The sequence below is a fragment of the Pteronotus mesoamericanus genome, unplaced genomic scaffold, assembly GCF_021234165.1.
Source record: "Pteronotus mesoamericanus isolate MK-2021 breed Mesoamerican mustached bat unplaced genomic scaffold, CSHL_Meso_final contig_55, whole genome shotgun sequence".
Taxonomy (NCBI): domain Eukaryota; kingdom Metazoa; phylum Chordata; class Mammalia; order Chiroptera; family Mormoopidae; genus Pteronotus; species Pteronotus mesoamericanus.
In genome coordinates this window covers 7,443,953-7,457,843 of record NW_026555198.1, presented here as the reverse complement: position 1 = coordinate 7,457,843, position 13,891 = coordinate 7,443,953, and the positions used below count along the sequence as shown (strand labels likewise).

At 41.9% G+C, this 13,891-nt stretch overlaps 1 protein-coding gene and 1 pseudogene across 1 annotated transcript; both read left to right on the top strand.

Annotated features, from left to right (window-relative positions):
• The first annotated feature begins 1,470 nt into the window (after nt 1–1,470).
• On the top strand, nt 1,471–9,709 carry LOC129075539 (neuronal membrane glycoprotein M6-b-like; annotated as a pseudogene).
• A 978-nt stretch (nt 9,710–10,687) lies between these two features.
• LOC129075538 (protein FAM193A-like) lies at nt 10,688–13,672 on the top strand. The gene has a single exon (XM_054579604.1). The coding sequence runs from the start codon at nt 10,688–10,690 to the stop codon at nt 13,670–13,672; it is 2,985 nt and encodes a 994-aa protein (XP_054435579.1).
• The last annotated feature ends 219 nt before the right edge of the window (nt 13,673–13,891 follow it).

Sequence of the window (13,891 nt, the reverse complement as noted above, 5' to 3'; positions counted from 1 at the left end):
TCTTAAAAAAAAAGATTCAAGAGATTAAATGCATAAACAGCAAAGATCAGACTTTATTTTATCTACAGAGGAAAATGTAACACATATAGCTAGTTGGTTGAAAACTATACAGTAACACATGAGAATTTTTCATTTATTTTTAGTGATAGCAGTCATGCTAAGCCCCCAAAATATCTGTACTTTCTTTTTCTTTTTAAACAGCTTTACTGAGATATACTTAACATACCATACAATTCACTCATTCAAAGTGCACAGTCAGTTCTTGTGTTTTGCTGTTATCAAGGTCCAGGACTGGCTATCCAAAAATATGTCACAATGGCATATTGATCATTTTGAATTTAAATTACCTCAGAAACTGCCAGTAGAACACTCTGAACTCTCCACCCCATCCCCCACCCTAACCCCCTCCCACAAGCAAGAGATGTAACTGTTAGGATAGATAGTAAACCAAGACAGGGAGGCAGAAGGAGACATGCCTCACTCAGTAACTCAGCATTCCTGAGCCTGGTCCAATGATATGGCCAGGTGTTCCGATGCCACAAGAAATACCATGCTAACACAGCAGGAGGAAAGTCCTTGAAATTCTTTATGTATCTTTTCCACTCTCTGGGAGAAAAAGCTTTTGAAACTGTGTATTCATCCCAAGGTCTAGAAGGGGGAAGAGGATGGGGTCCACAGAGCCCAAAGAAGCCCATAAAACAACTTTGGTTAATTGCCTGCCTCTGGTCACTATCTGTTTTATGAGGGCATCCCTAGTGCTTACAGAAAGAGCCCATAAATATCTTTGGGTAACTGCCTCAACTTTAATTAACTGCCTCCTGTCACTTATCTGTTTTACAATAAGATGAACAAATGGGGTCTGGAGCAAAGACAAGAATTCTGGGAAACAACCCCCCCGCCCCCCCCCGCCGCCCTGCTTTATGCATGCCTACGTTTGGGTAGTCACGTCCCCTGGAGGGAAGCTTGCACCGCCTTTACCCACGCATCTATATGTAACTCCTTTGCCTCATCCCCCCAACCGTGTAAGTCCTCAGGAAAGGGAGCTGTTGCTTTTGCTGCTCTTGCCTTGCTTTTACCTATGTCCTGTGCCTTTCTTTGCCACCTCAGCAAGGCCCGTTCTCTTCCATGAGAACGTATGACTAATAAATTTTGCTTATATACTAATAGACTTGCTGACCTGTAATTATTTACTGCATCAGTAAGAACAGTTTTTTCCCATAACCTAACTACATAACTTCCATGTGAAAGGTGCCCTCCCTTCACCTGGAAGCTAAGTAAAGAAACATCCTTATCACCAGAGTTAAGGATTCCAGGGCTTGTACATGTACACGTGTGCGTGCGCACGCACACACACACACACACCCTCCTCCCCCCTCAGTACTCACCATTAATTCGTTACGAGTGGTGAGGAAGCAACAACTGATGAAGCATCTTCTTTTGTGGGGTGGCACAAGAGACTCAAGACTCATCATGACTCATACAAGTTCTAGCAAGTGTGAAGAATGGTAAGCAAGCGCCAAGTGCTGAAACATTTTTTCTCGTCAAAAATGCAATGAGTACTAAGTTGGAGGAGTTCTTGAAACTGACGACTACCAAGGTTTCAGTGTATATATTTTATTAATTTACTACCTAAGTCCAAACATTGCTTAGATTCATCACTAATGAGAAAACCTAAGTTTCTTTGTCCTGTCAAATCTTCATAAATTTGTGTTTCTAAAAAGTGTAAAAAGCTGCCTGCTTCAATCCTTTTCTCTATCATTTATGGTCTCCCCTGCACACATATTAAATTGATTTTTTTATCCTGTTAATCTGTCTTATGTCAATTTTATTATTAGTCCAGCCATATGAATTCAAGAGGGATAAGGGAGGAATTTCCCCCTCCCCAACATTACATTATTCATTTTTTTCAATTATGGTAAATTACAACCAAATTTGACATTTTAACTATTTTATAAAGTATATTATGTGGTAGCATTTTATTTGTGTGTGTGTTGTACAAACATCATCAGTATCATTTTACTCCTTTTTTAAAAAAGTGCATGCATATAGATAGCTACATTATTATTTTAAAAGTAGTAGCTTTTGGTACTTCTGCATAAATGGTATCAGGTTGTATAAAATAGAATTTTTTGATCCAAAACTAAATTGGCTTCCTCACAAACCAAGGAAATATTTTGAAAAAATGCATTCAATAAATATTCCACAATCTGACTCATAAAATTTTAAATAGCACCTAAAACTGCCCCAGCTAGAACTACATCAACCAAATGATCTTAACCTGAAGTTCCTTTTTGCATTCTGCCACTGATTGGACTTTCATGGACAACATCTTACCCAATTTTTTGCTCCAATTTCATTCCTACCCTGTAAAATGAGAAGATTAAAATTAGATGAACCCTAAGATTCTTTTCAACCCTTCTCTTTCTAAAACAACAATCTAAAGAAACATATGGCCCTTGTTGGTGTGGCTCAGTGGATTGAGTGCCAGCCTTCAAACCAAAAGGGCTCCAGTTTGATTCCAGACAGAGCACATGCCTGGGTTTGGTTCAGGCCTGCAGCTGGGGGTGTGCAAGACACATCGCTCCACATTGATGTTTTTTTTTTCCCTCCCTTTCTCCCTCCCTTCCTCTCTCTCTAAACATAAATAAATATCATCTTTAAAAAATCATATGTTATCTGGGGGACAATGCTCAATGCTGGGGATAGTAAGAAATTTTATTCTTCCTGTTCTTGAGGAGCAATTTAATTGGAAGGTTAACACAAGTCAAATGCCGATATGCCGAGTTAAAGTAGTGAGGGGTACCAACAGAGCATATTACAGAATTTTACATCACGTATATCGCAAGGAGCCGGGGTTTGGGGGAATCTTCACTAAGCGGTCACAGTAAGCCTCGACCACTTAAGTGGTTTTATATACGAGTAGAATTAAAGAAACTCAGCAGTTTGTTGGAGTCAGTGATATTTGTAAGAGAACAATTACAGATGGACTTGGAATGAGCTGCTTTAGAGAGCCAAGTTTGGGAGTTTAGATTATCTTCTTTGGAAAAAGGAAGTTAATACTAAGGGGAATAAGCTATAACACTGATAATACAAATTGCTACTTGACAATGAACACAGGAGGTAATATTTGAACTGGGATAAAAAGGAAGAAAGTAATTTAATGAGGTTTACCTCACTTGGCAAAACAGGTCAATCTTTTAGTATTTCAACCAAAACAAATGCTGTGTATAAAGGCACAAAATGGTGACAATTCATTACATATTTGGGAAATGGACAGCATTCTCTAATAGCTGATAATGGAGAGCATCACATACTATAGTGACAGAAATAAATTGAAGGGGCAGGTGGGGGTCAACTTAGGAGGGCTTAGAACAGCATGCCAAAGGATTTAGATGTTATTTTGTCAGAAAAGCAAGCTTTAAAGATTCTTGCAGAAGAAAGTCACCTGTTCTGAATGGCTCTTTAGGAAAGTCAAAATCCAAACAACTCTTAACTGCAGTCTAAAGAACAATTTGGAAAATAACAGTAAGAATAATGACAATTCTTTTGTAATTGCCCAGGTGAAAACTGATGACAGAATGGGTAGAAGAAGTGGTGTAAGAAAGGAGTAAGTACCAAAGTAAAGTTGAAAACAACAAAATTGAACAATATAAAAGGAAAAGTTAATGCTAGAATAAAATAACAATAGAAAAAACAATGGAATAACAGTACCAATAGTAGTACATATAACTTACTAAGCGATACTTACTGTATGCCAGTAATCATACTAGGAATGTTACATATATTAATTAATCCTTACAATTACTCTGTGACATGCCATCCCCGTGTTTATTGATGAGGAAACTGAGACACAGAGAAGTTAAGAAATTTGCTTACGGTCACACAGCTAGTATTTTTAAAATTCTCAAATATTATGGTATTTCTTGGTTGTTTTTCAGCCTTATTTGTGCTCAGTTAACACTCCACATAAATTTAGGCATTCGTTCTGTTGTACACTTTCCACATGCATACAAAATTATTATTGTTTCCATGTCTGTCTACTCTCAAAACCTCTTTAGGGAACGAATCATATCTTTTTATCTTATATTAAGATATCTAATGGATTTCTCAAATCATAGGAGAAACTGAACAGAAATTTTGAAAACAATTGCTTATTTTAGCAAAATACACAAAACATAAAATTTATCACCTTAATTAGTTTTTAAAAGATTTTATTTATTAGAGAGATGGGAAGGGAGAGACAAAGAGAGGGAGAGAAACATCAATGTGATAGAGAAACATTGATGGGTTGCCTTCTACACATGTCCCACCTGGGGGCTGAAACCGCAACCCAGGCGTGTGCCCCCACCAGGAATAGAACCAGTGGCCTTTTACCCTGCAGAACGACGCCCAACCACCTAAGCCACACAGGTCAGGGCACCATAGTTATTTTTAGTGTACATTTTCAGTAGTGTCAACTATATTCACATTATGGTGCAACGGACCTCCAGAACTCTTCATTTTGCAGAACTGAAATTAAATACTCATTAAAAAATTCCCTATTTGCTCTTCCCTCAATTCCTTAAAATGACCATTTAACTTCTTACATAGATGAATTTACCTTAAGTATAATCATAGAGTATCTCTTTCTATGACTGGCTTATTTTGATTAGCATAATGTCCTCAAGGTTCACCCATGCTATATTTGTCAGAATGTCTTTGTTTCCAAGGATTTTTAATATGATATGCCCTTTTAACAAAGATTAAGAACACAATATTGTTAACATTAGGTATGATGCTGTACAGCAGATGTCTAGAATTTATTCATCTTCCATAAATGAAATTTAATAGCAACACTCCATTTTTCCCTCTGTCCCATCCCCTGGCAAAAACCTATTTTATTTTCTGCTTCTACAAGTTTGACTATTTTACAAACCTTCCTTTTTAAAATTAAAAGAACATTTCAATTAAAGTTGGCATATATTAGTTACAGGTGTACAACATACTGATTTGACATTTATATAACTTACAAAGTAAGCACTCTGATAAGTCTAGTACTCATGCAGTTATTACAATATTTCACTATATTCCCTATGCTTTACATTATATCTTCATAACTGTTTTCATATCTGGCATTTTGTACACTTTAATCCCTTCTCCTTTTTAACATACTCCTAACCACTTCCCATCTGGCAACCATCAATATTTCCTCAGTATCTATGAGTTTGTTTTCCTTGTTTATTTATTTTGCACTTTAGATTCTACTTATGAGTGAAATTATATCGTATTTGTCTCTCTCTGACATTTCATTTAGCATAGTACCCTATATGTCCACCCATGTTGTAAATGACAAGAGTTCATTTTTTACGGGTAGTATTCAATTGTATATACGTACCATATCTTTACCCATTAATCTATATATGAACACTTAGATTGCTTCCATGTCTTTTTAAATTACTGTTTTGGATTTATTTGGATATATAACCAGAAGTGGAATTGGTGGGTCATACAGTTCTATTTTTAATTTTTTTGAGGAATTTCTATATTGTTTTCCATAGTGGCTATGCTAATTTATAATCCCAACACTGCAAGCAGTGTTGTTGATTTTTTGATCATAGCCATCCTGTCAGATATGAGGTAACATCTCATTGTGGTTTTATTTTGCATTTCTTGGATGATTAGTGATGCTGAGCATCTTTTCATATGTCTATTGGCCATTTGTATATCCTCTTTAAAGAAATGTCTATTCAGGTACTATGCCCATTTTTAAATCAGATTTTTTTTTATGTGTGTTAAGCTGTATGAGCTTTTTATGTATTTTGGATATTAACCCCTTATTAGGTATATCATTGGCAAATTTCTTCTTCCATTCAGTAAGTTGTCTTTTAGTTTTTTTAATTGAATTTATTGGGGTGACAATGGTTAATAAAATTATATAGGATGCAGATGTACAACTTCATTTATTTTTTTCAAGATTTTATTTATTTTTAGAGAGAGGGGAGGAAGGGAGAGAGAGAGGGAGAGAAACATCCATGTGCGAGAGAAACATCAATCGGTTGCCTCTCACAGCCACAGCTAGGGACTTGACCCACAGCCCAAGCATGTGCCCTGACTGGGAATCGAACCAGCAACCTTTCAGTTTGCAGGCCAGTGCTCAATCCACTGAGCTACACCAGCCAGGTCAGGTGTACAATTTTATAATACATCTTCTGCTATATTTTATGATCACCACACCAAGTCAACTCTCCTTTTGTCACCATTTATCCCTCCTATACCCTCTTCTGCCTCACTCCAACCCCATTGCCCTCTGGTAATCACCATGCTGTTGTCTGTATCTATGAGTTTGTTTTTGCTTAATTTATTTATATTTTCTACCCAGCCCCGGAAACCCCTCTCCCCCTGACAATTGTCAGTCTGTTCTCTATGAGTCCATTAATATTTTGTTTGTTATTTTGTTCATTTGATTCTACATGAGAGAAATCATGTTACTTGTCTGACTGGCTTATTTAGCATAATGCTGCCCAGATTCATCCATGCTGTCACAAAAGGTAAGATTTCCTTTCTTTTTTATGGCTGAGTAGTATTCCATTCTGTAAATATACTACTTTTTTATCCACTCATCTATTGATGGACACTTGGGCTACTTCCAAATCTTGGTTACCATAAATAACACTGTAATGAACATAGAGGTGCATATATTCTTTGGAATTACTGTTTCAGGTTTCTTTGTATATATTCCCAGAAGGGGAACCACTGGGTCATAAGGCAGTGCCATTTTTAATTTAGGAAACTCCATACAGCTATCCACAGTGGCTACACCAATCGGCTATTACCAACAACAGAGCATAAGGGTTCCTTTTTCTCCACATCCTTGTCAGCACTTGTTTGTTGATTTATTGAAGATAGCCATTCTGACAGGTGTGAGGTGATAGATAATTCATTGTGCTTTCAACTTGCATTTCTCTGATGATTAGTAACTAAATGTCTTTCCTTGTCTATTAGCTAGCCATCTGTATTGTCCACTTTGGATAGGTTTCTATTCAGGTCCTTTGCCCATTTTTAAATAGGATTGTTTGGGTTTTTTCTGTTGAGTTTTATAGGTTCTTTATAAATTATGGATATTAACCCTTTATCAGGTGTATCATTGGCAAATGTTTTCCCATTTCGTGGGTTGTCTTTTCATTTTGTTGCAGGTTAACTTTACTGTGTAAAAACTTTAGTTTGATGTAGTCCTGTTTATTTTTTTCTTTTCTTACTCGTCTTTTAGTTTTGTTGATGGATTCTTTTATTTTTTTAATTAATATATTTATCTTAGAGAGAAGGGAGGGGAAAAAAGAGATAGCGAGATCAATCTTTTGTTCCACTTACTTAAGCATTCATTGCTTAATCATTGTATGTGCCCTCACCAGGGATCTAACCAGCAACTTTGGTGTATCGGAATGGCACCCTAACCAACTGAGCTATCTGGCTAGGGTTTGTTGATTTTTTTTTTTTTTCTGGGCAAAAACTGATTAGTTTGATGTAGTCCCACTGTTTTTCTTTTGTTTCCTTTGCCCAAGGAGACAGATCCAAAAAAAAATATAAAAATATAAGAATGATGTCAAAAATTTTACTATTTTCTTCTAGTTTTAGGTTTCAAGCTTTACATTTAAGTGTTTAATATATTTTGAGTTTATTCTTGTACATAGAGTAAAAGCGATCCAGTTCATTTTTTTGCATGTCTGTCCAGTTTTCCCAACACCATTTATTTAATTAACACATTGCATATTTTTGCCTCCTTTGTCAGATTAGCCATGCAGACATGGATTTATTTCTGGATTCTCTATTCTGTTCCATTGATGTGTGTTCCTGGTTTTGTGCCATTACACTGTTTTGATTACCATAGCCTTTCTAGTATGATTGTATCAGCTAGTGTGGTAACTCCAACTGTTCTTTTTTTCTCAAGATTGCTTTGTTAGCCCTGACTGCTGTGGTTCAGTGGGTTGGGAGTCCAACTGCAAACCAAATGGTCACCGGTTTGATTCCCAGTCATGGCAAGTGCCTGGGTTGCCAGCCAGGCCCCCAGTAGGGGGGCATGCGAAGGGCAACCAATTATTATATCTCCAGCACATTGAAGCTTCTCTCCCTCTCTTCTTCCCTTCCCCTCTCTCTAAAAATAAGCAAAATCTTTTTAAAAATTTTTATAAAAACTTAAGATTGCTTTGGCTGTTTGGAGTATTTTGTGGTTCCATATAATTTTTAAAATGTTTTCTGCGAAACATTATTATGTCAAAAAAAAGGGCCATTGGTATTTTCATAGGGATTTCACTCAATCTGGAGATTGCTTTGGGCAGTGTGGACATTTTAACAATGTTTATTCTTCCTATCCACGAGCACAGTATGCCTTCAATTTATTTGTATCTTCAATTTCTTTCTTCAGTGTCTTTTATAGTTTTCTGAGTAAAGGGCTTTTCCCTTCTTGGATAATTTATTCCTGGATATTTTATTCTTTTCGATGCAATTTAACATAGGATTGTTTTCTTAATTTCTCTGATAGTTTGTTATTGGTATATTAAAGTGCAACTGATGTCTAATTTTTTAAAGCTTTTTTTAAGAGAGGGGAAAGGGCAGGGAGAAAGAGAGGAAGACAAACATCTATCTGTTGCCTCTCATACACTCCCCGATTAGAGACTAAAACCTGAAATGAATGTGCCCTGACCGGGAAACAAACTGGAGACCTTTCACTTTGCAGGAAGACACTCAATCAACTGAGCCACACCAGTCGGAGTACAAGGGATTTCTGAATTTATTTTGTACCTTGCTACTTTACTGAATTTATTTATTAGTCTAATTGTTTTTTGGTGGATTCTTTAGGAATGTCTATATATACTATTATTTCATCTGCAAATAATGAGACTTTTACCTCATTCCAATTTGGATGCCTTTTATTTCTTTTTCTTGTCTGAATGCTGTGGCTAGGACTTCCAATAGTATGTTTAATAAAAGCAGTGAAAGTGGACATCCTTGTCTTGTTTCTGATTCTATTAAAAAAGCTTTCACCTTGAGCAAACTTTCTCCATCAATACCAGTGACCATGCCTTGCTGTGCGAGGTAGTGCAACTGATGCAGCATGTCATTTATGGAATTGTCTTTTTTTTTTTCCTTCTCGTGCGGGATCATTACATTGGCAGAAAGCTTTTGATCACAAGGGCAGTGAAAAAAGTGCATAGGGAGTTTAAAACAACTGCCTGTGGCCAATGCTTCCGTGGAATGTTCTTCCTCATCTACTAGTGGAAGTGACCTGGCTAGGGGTGTTTGGTTTCCATGTGGTGCTGGCATTTATGTTCTACAGCATGAGGTCAGCTTGTTAAGTCATCAAGTCACCCAGACAAATGAGACGAGACATCCGGTGTGGAGCAGATCGGCACTGCAGTGTATCATTACTTAAAATGTTTTCCCAGGAAAAATATGTGTCTCTGTCCTAGAATATCTGTGACACACATGAGTTCTGCATGTCATTACCTGTTCATTGTGGCTTATGTGGAAGCTGGTGTCACTGTCATCTATCTCCCTGGTCCACTTTTTTGTGATAATGTCTTCTAACAGAGCTTTCTTAAAGGATGCAAGCAAAATGCAGGCTTATCAGGACATCAAAACAAGGGAAAAACAGCAGTTGCTAAATATCCAGTCGTGGTCAAAAGAATGACTCAGTTGTTTTTGGTTTTGTTTTATTCTTTTTTATCCTGACTGAGAGTACCCTCATCGATCCTTAGAGAGAGGGGAAGGAAGGGGAGACAGAGAGAGAGAAACACTGATGTGAGATGGAAACATCAGCCGCCTCTCCTGCATGCCCCACGACAGAACGCACAGCCCAGGTATGTGCACCAACTGGAAAGTGAATGCACGACCTTTGGTTTATGGGACATGCTCCAACCAACTGAGCCACACCAGCCAGGGCAAAAAAACCAGTTATTAAACATGAATGTTTACCAGAGAGCTTCAACCAACAAATTTACAACTCTTACAAATCATCAGGCAGCTCCCCTGCAGTACCGATGTGTATCCCACAAAAGTAATGATGTAGAAGCACAAACACTTCATTGTCTCAAGCTGCTGGGGTATATTTCTAGGGAAAGGTTTCTAGGGAAACCTTCTGGTAGTCATAGAGGAGTCAGAGTTATAGGTTACAGCATAAGGAAATAATAAATAATATCATGACAACTATGTATGGGGCCAGGTGGGTACTTAAAGCATTACGGGGAACCACTCTGTAAAGTGCATGATTTGTAACCGCTTTGCCGTATGTCTGAAACTGATACAAAATACTGAACTAAATTATAATTGAAAAATGCATTACACCCCCCGCCCCCGGCTGTTCCTTTCCCCTCACAGCGGCTCCTTCCCCCTCCAGGCTGCTCCTTCCCCCACAGGGCAGCTCCTTCCCCATCCCGCGCTGTAAACTGGGATCATTTTCCCCTTGTGTCCGCCATATTGGACTCTAACGCTCCTCAGCAGCACCGGCCGGTGGACTTACATTGCCGTTTCTCCAGCCCAGTGGCCGCCCAGCTACTCCTGCCAACCCTGTTCTCCTCACCTATTTGGAGGTGACTCCGCGCAACCCTCGGTCAGGTCAGCCACCTTAATCTTCCTGCCCTTTCACCCTCGGCCGCCAGTTGTGCCCGGAGTGCTCACTGTCCCGCCAAGTGCCGCGGCCAGTCTTCCTCCAGCCATGAGCCGGGCCAATGCTAAGGGAGGGGCCAAGCGCCGTAAGAACAAGCGGGGCGGTGGCGGCGGAGGCGGGGACCGCAACCAGGAGAGCAGCGGCAGGGTCTGCCCGAAGGAGGAGCCGTGCAGCTCCCAGGAGACCGCCATTATGACCCCGGGCGCCGTTGCGGCCGCAAACAGGCCCTTTGTTGAGGGGGTGTGTGGGGGCGGCGAGGCCCCCAGAGACTACTGGGAGTCTCCCTTGAACTTGAGCGAGACTCAAGGAGCTCCGCCTTACCCCACTGGCGTTTTCTGTGCTCTGTGCAAAACCGAGCGGAAAGACGGTACAATGGGAAAGAGTGGGGTTAAGGATGCAAGCAAATTGGCTCCCGAGGGCAACAGTATGTCGTACCAAACACAGTGGGTGTGCTTGACCTGCCGGTGGACCTTGGGGGACTCTAAGACTTATGGTGGCCTTGACCAGCCAGCAGAGGGCGAAGACTTACTCGCCTATGGTCCTCTTGGCGGGTCCCTGGCAGAGGCAGGGGGCGAGAGTCTGGCTGAGGGGGCCCAGTCACCGCTCTCGGACACGGCAAGTGCCAGTGAGGCTTGCTTTGAGCCCATGAACGTCTTGGCAGAGACGGATCTGGAGTCACAGCGGCTACAGGACTACTGGTCAGAAGTGCGCTTCATGGTCCGCTTCATATATCACCAGACAGGGACCCTGGTGGTGCCAAATATGGAGAGGTTGAAAGAGCTTGTGGATAGGCTCTGCAGGGTAGACCCCTCACAGCTGTACCAGCGGTTGGATCACGTAGCACGAGATTTCGTGCTGGACATGAAAATCCGCCTTTTGCAGCCGCTGTATGCTGAGCCCACAGAGGGAGCGCAGTCCTGCACGCAGAGCCCCCGGCAGAGCCCCCTGCGGAGCCCCCTGCAGGCCCAACAGTTTATATGCTGCCTCCTCAAAGAGTATGGTGCCCTCTGCCAGTCGGCCCGCGCCATCAGCACCTTCCTCGTCACTCTAGAAAACGAGCATTTGAGTCTTTTCGACGTGACATGGGAACTGCATAATAAACACCTATTTGAAAATCTGATTTTTTCGGATCGCCTTCTCCAGAGCAACTTGCCAGCACTGATGTCACAAATCAGGCTGGGAGCCACGACAGAGGACATCTGCAACCAGAGCGCATACAGAAGCTTGCTGAAACACTGCCGGTGCTTGGAGGAGGAGCTGCACAGGGTCGCCAGAAAGTGGGTGCAGAGCCAGAAGAGGGTCAGCACCTATGTCCTTGAGAAAATGACAGTGAAAACCAAGCTAACAAAGGCCTTGAAGCGTTTTAAACAAACGGAATTCCTTGAAGAGCACTTAACCGATAAGGAAGCAGACACTGGAGAGAACAACTTGGCAGAAGCCTTGAGGTACATGCTATCATCACCCCTGGCCATGCCTGACCGCCGCGGCCAGGGAAGGTCTGCTGGCTATGACTGTGACCACTCGCATGTTGCCACGTGTAGCAGTGTGGACCCTCCTGTTCCCAGCAATACTCGTGGCCACCAGCAGGCACTCCGAGCGAGTTCTGCTCCCGACTGTCTCTCTGAGAGTCACCAGCCCATTGTGTCATTGGCAAGCTCGGGGTCAGGTTCCAGCTCTCCCGTTATAACCCAGCAGCAGCTCAGACCCATTCGCCCAGACGAAGGTTCTACCTCAACTTTTTGCACTGACAGTGATGTGGCTGCATTGTCAGCTAAATTTGCTGATATTTATCTGGTGAATAGTGATGATATCGAAGTTGTGCCCTACAACGATGATGATACTCAGGTTGCGACCCACAGCCATATTGAGGTTGTGACCAGCGTGAGGTCTGAAACCCTGCAGCGCCCCGAGGACTTCTTCTATGATGACTCATTTCTGGCCTTGCCAGCCCCTTTACGTCCTGACTCCGAAGAGCAGTTCTGCAACAAAGGTGCCAGTGACCCACAGCAGGGCAGCAGGGACAAGAGTGCAAACAATGACAGCTGCTCTGAGCACAGCTCCCGCTGCAGCTCCTGCTCCTGTACCTACAACATTCAGGAGGAGCACAGGTACTGTGAATGCTGTGGTCAATTCTACAGGCACGACTGGCCTTCAGCCACACCAACAGGGAGAAGTTACGAAGAAATGAGAGAAAAGCTTCGTTTACGGCTGGCCAGGAGAAAAGAAGAGCAACCTAAGAAAACAGATCGGCGCGCAGAAAGGCAGAATGTGGTCGATCATCGGACGGTGGAGGACTTGCTGCAGTTCATAAACACCTCAGAGACCAAGCCTGTGAGCAGCACCCGCAGAGCCAAGCGGGAAAGACATAAACAGAGAAAGCTGGAGGAGAAGGCACACATGCCCAGTGGCTCCCTAGAGCAAACTGAAAAATTGGAAACCTCATCTCACTCCCCTTCCAGACGTGAGGACCACACAGGGTCAGGGGCTCATGGGGACTCCAAGCTCCTCCTGCCAAAGGAGACCCCAAAGCATCAACACAAGGATGGGACTGGCAAAAAGCTGAAACAAACAGGGAAGTCCCCGAAAGCCTCAGAGGGCCAGCCCAAACCCCGGCCCCAGACTCAACCAAATACTAAAGTGCTTCACCTCGTTTTGCTGGCGGAGCAGAGGAGATTGGAGAGAAAAGCCAGGAGTGAGAACAAGGGCAAGAAACGGCTCAGCCAAGTCAAGGAAAAGGCGAGCCTAGGCCCTGAAGAGCCTGCCTGCCCCACTGAGCCAGTGCTGGCAGATACTCCTCAACCCAGCGACACGAGCAAAGAAAACAGGAAGGGAGACGGAGACAACAACCCGCTCTATGATGTCTTTATGCCTAAAGATATCGACCTAGACAGTGAGGAGATGGATGAGACAGAGAGGGAAGTTGAACATTTCAAAAGATTCTGCTTGGATTCTGCTAGACAGACCCGACAAAGACTGTCCATCGACTGGTCCAATTTTAGCTTGAAAAAACCACATTTCCTACCCCCTAAATGAAGACCGCCTGGAAAGGGACACTCAGGACATTGGCCTGCCCCTGGGGCTGCCAGCTCACCCAGACCATTCGGGGTGGACTGCCGCACCTGGGACACCCAGACTGAGAACTTGCTGCCTGACTCACATTGTTAATGTATAGTCTGCAAGATTTTGATTGTAGTTCATTGCTGTTTGGATTGGAACAGCAGCTGCTGCTGTTTATTCCACCACTGTGGCCTT

Bases quoted from the DNA above. Each gene is read 5' to 3' on its own strand.
- LOC129075538 (XM_054579604.1), top strand. From the start codon at position 10,688: ATGAGCCGGGCCAATGCTAAGGGAGGGGCCAAGCGCCGTAAGAACAAG.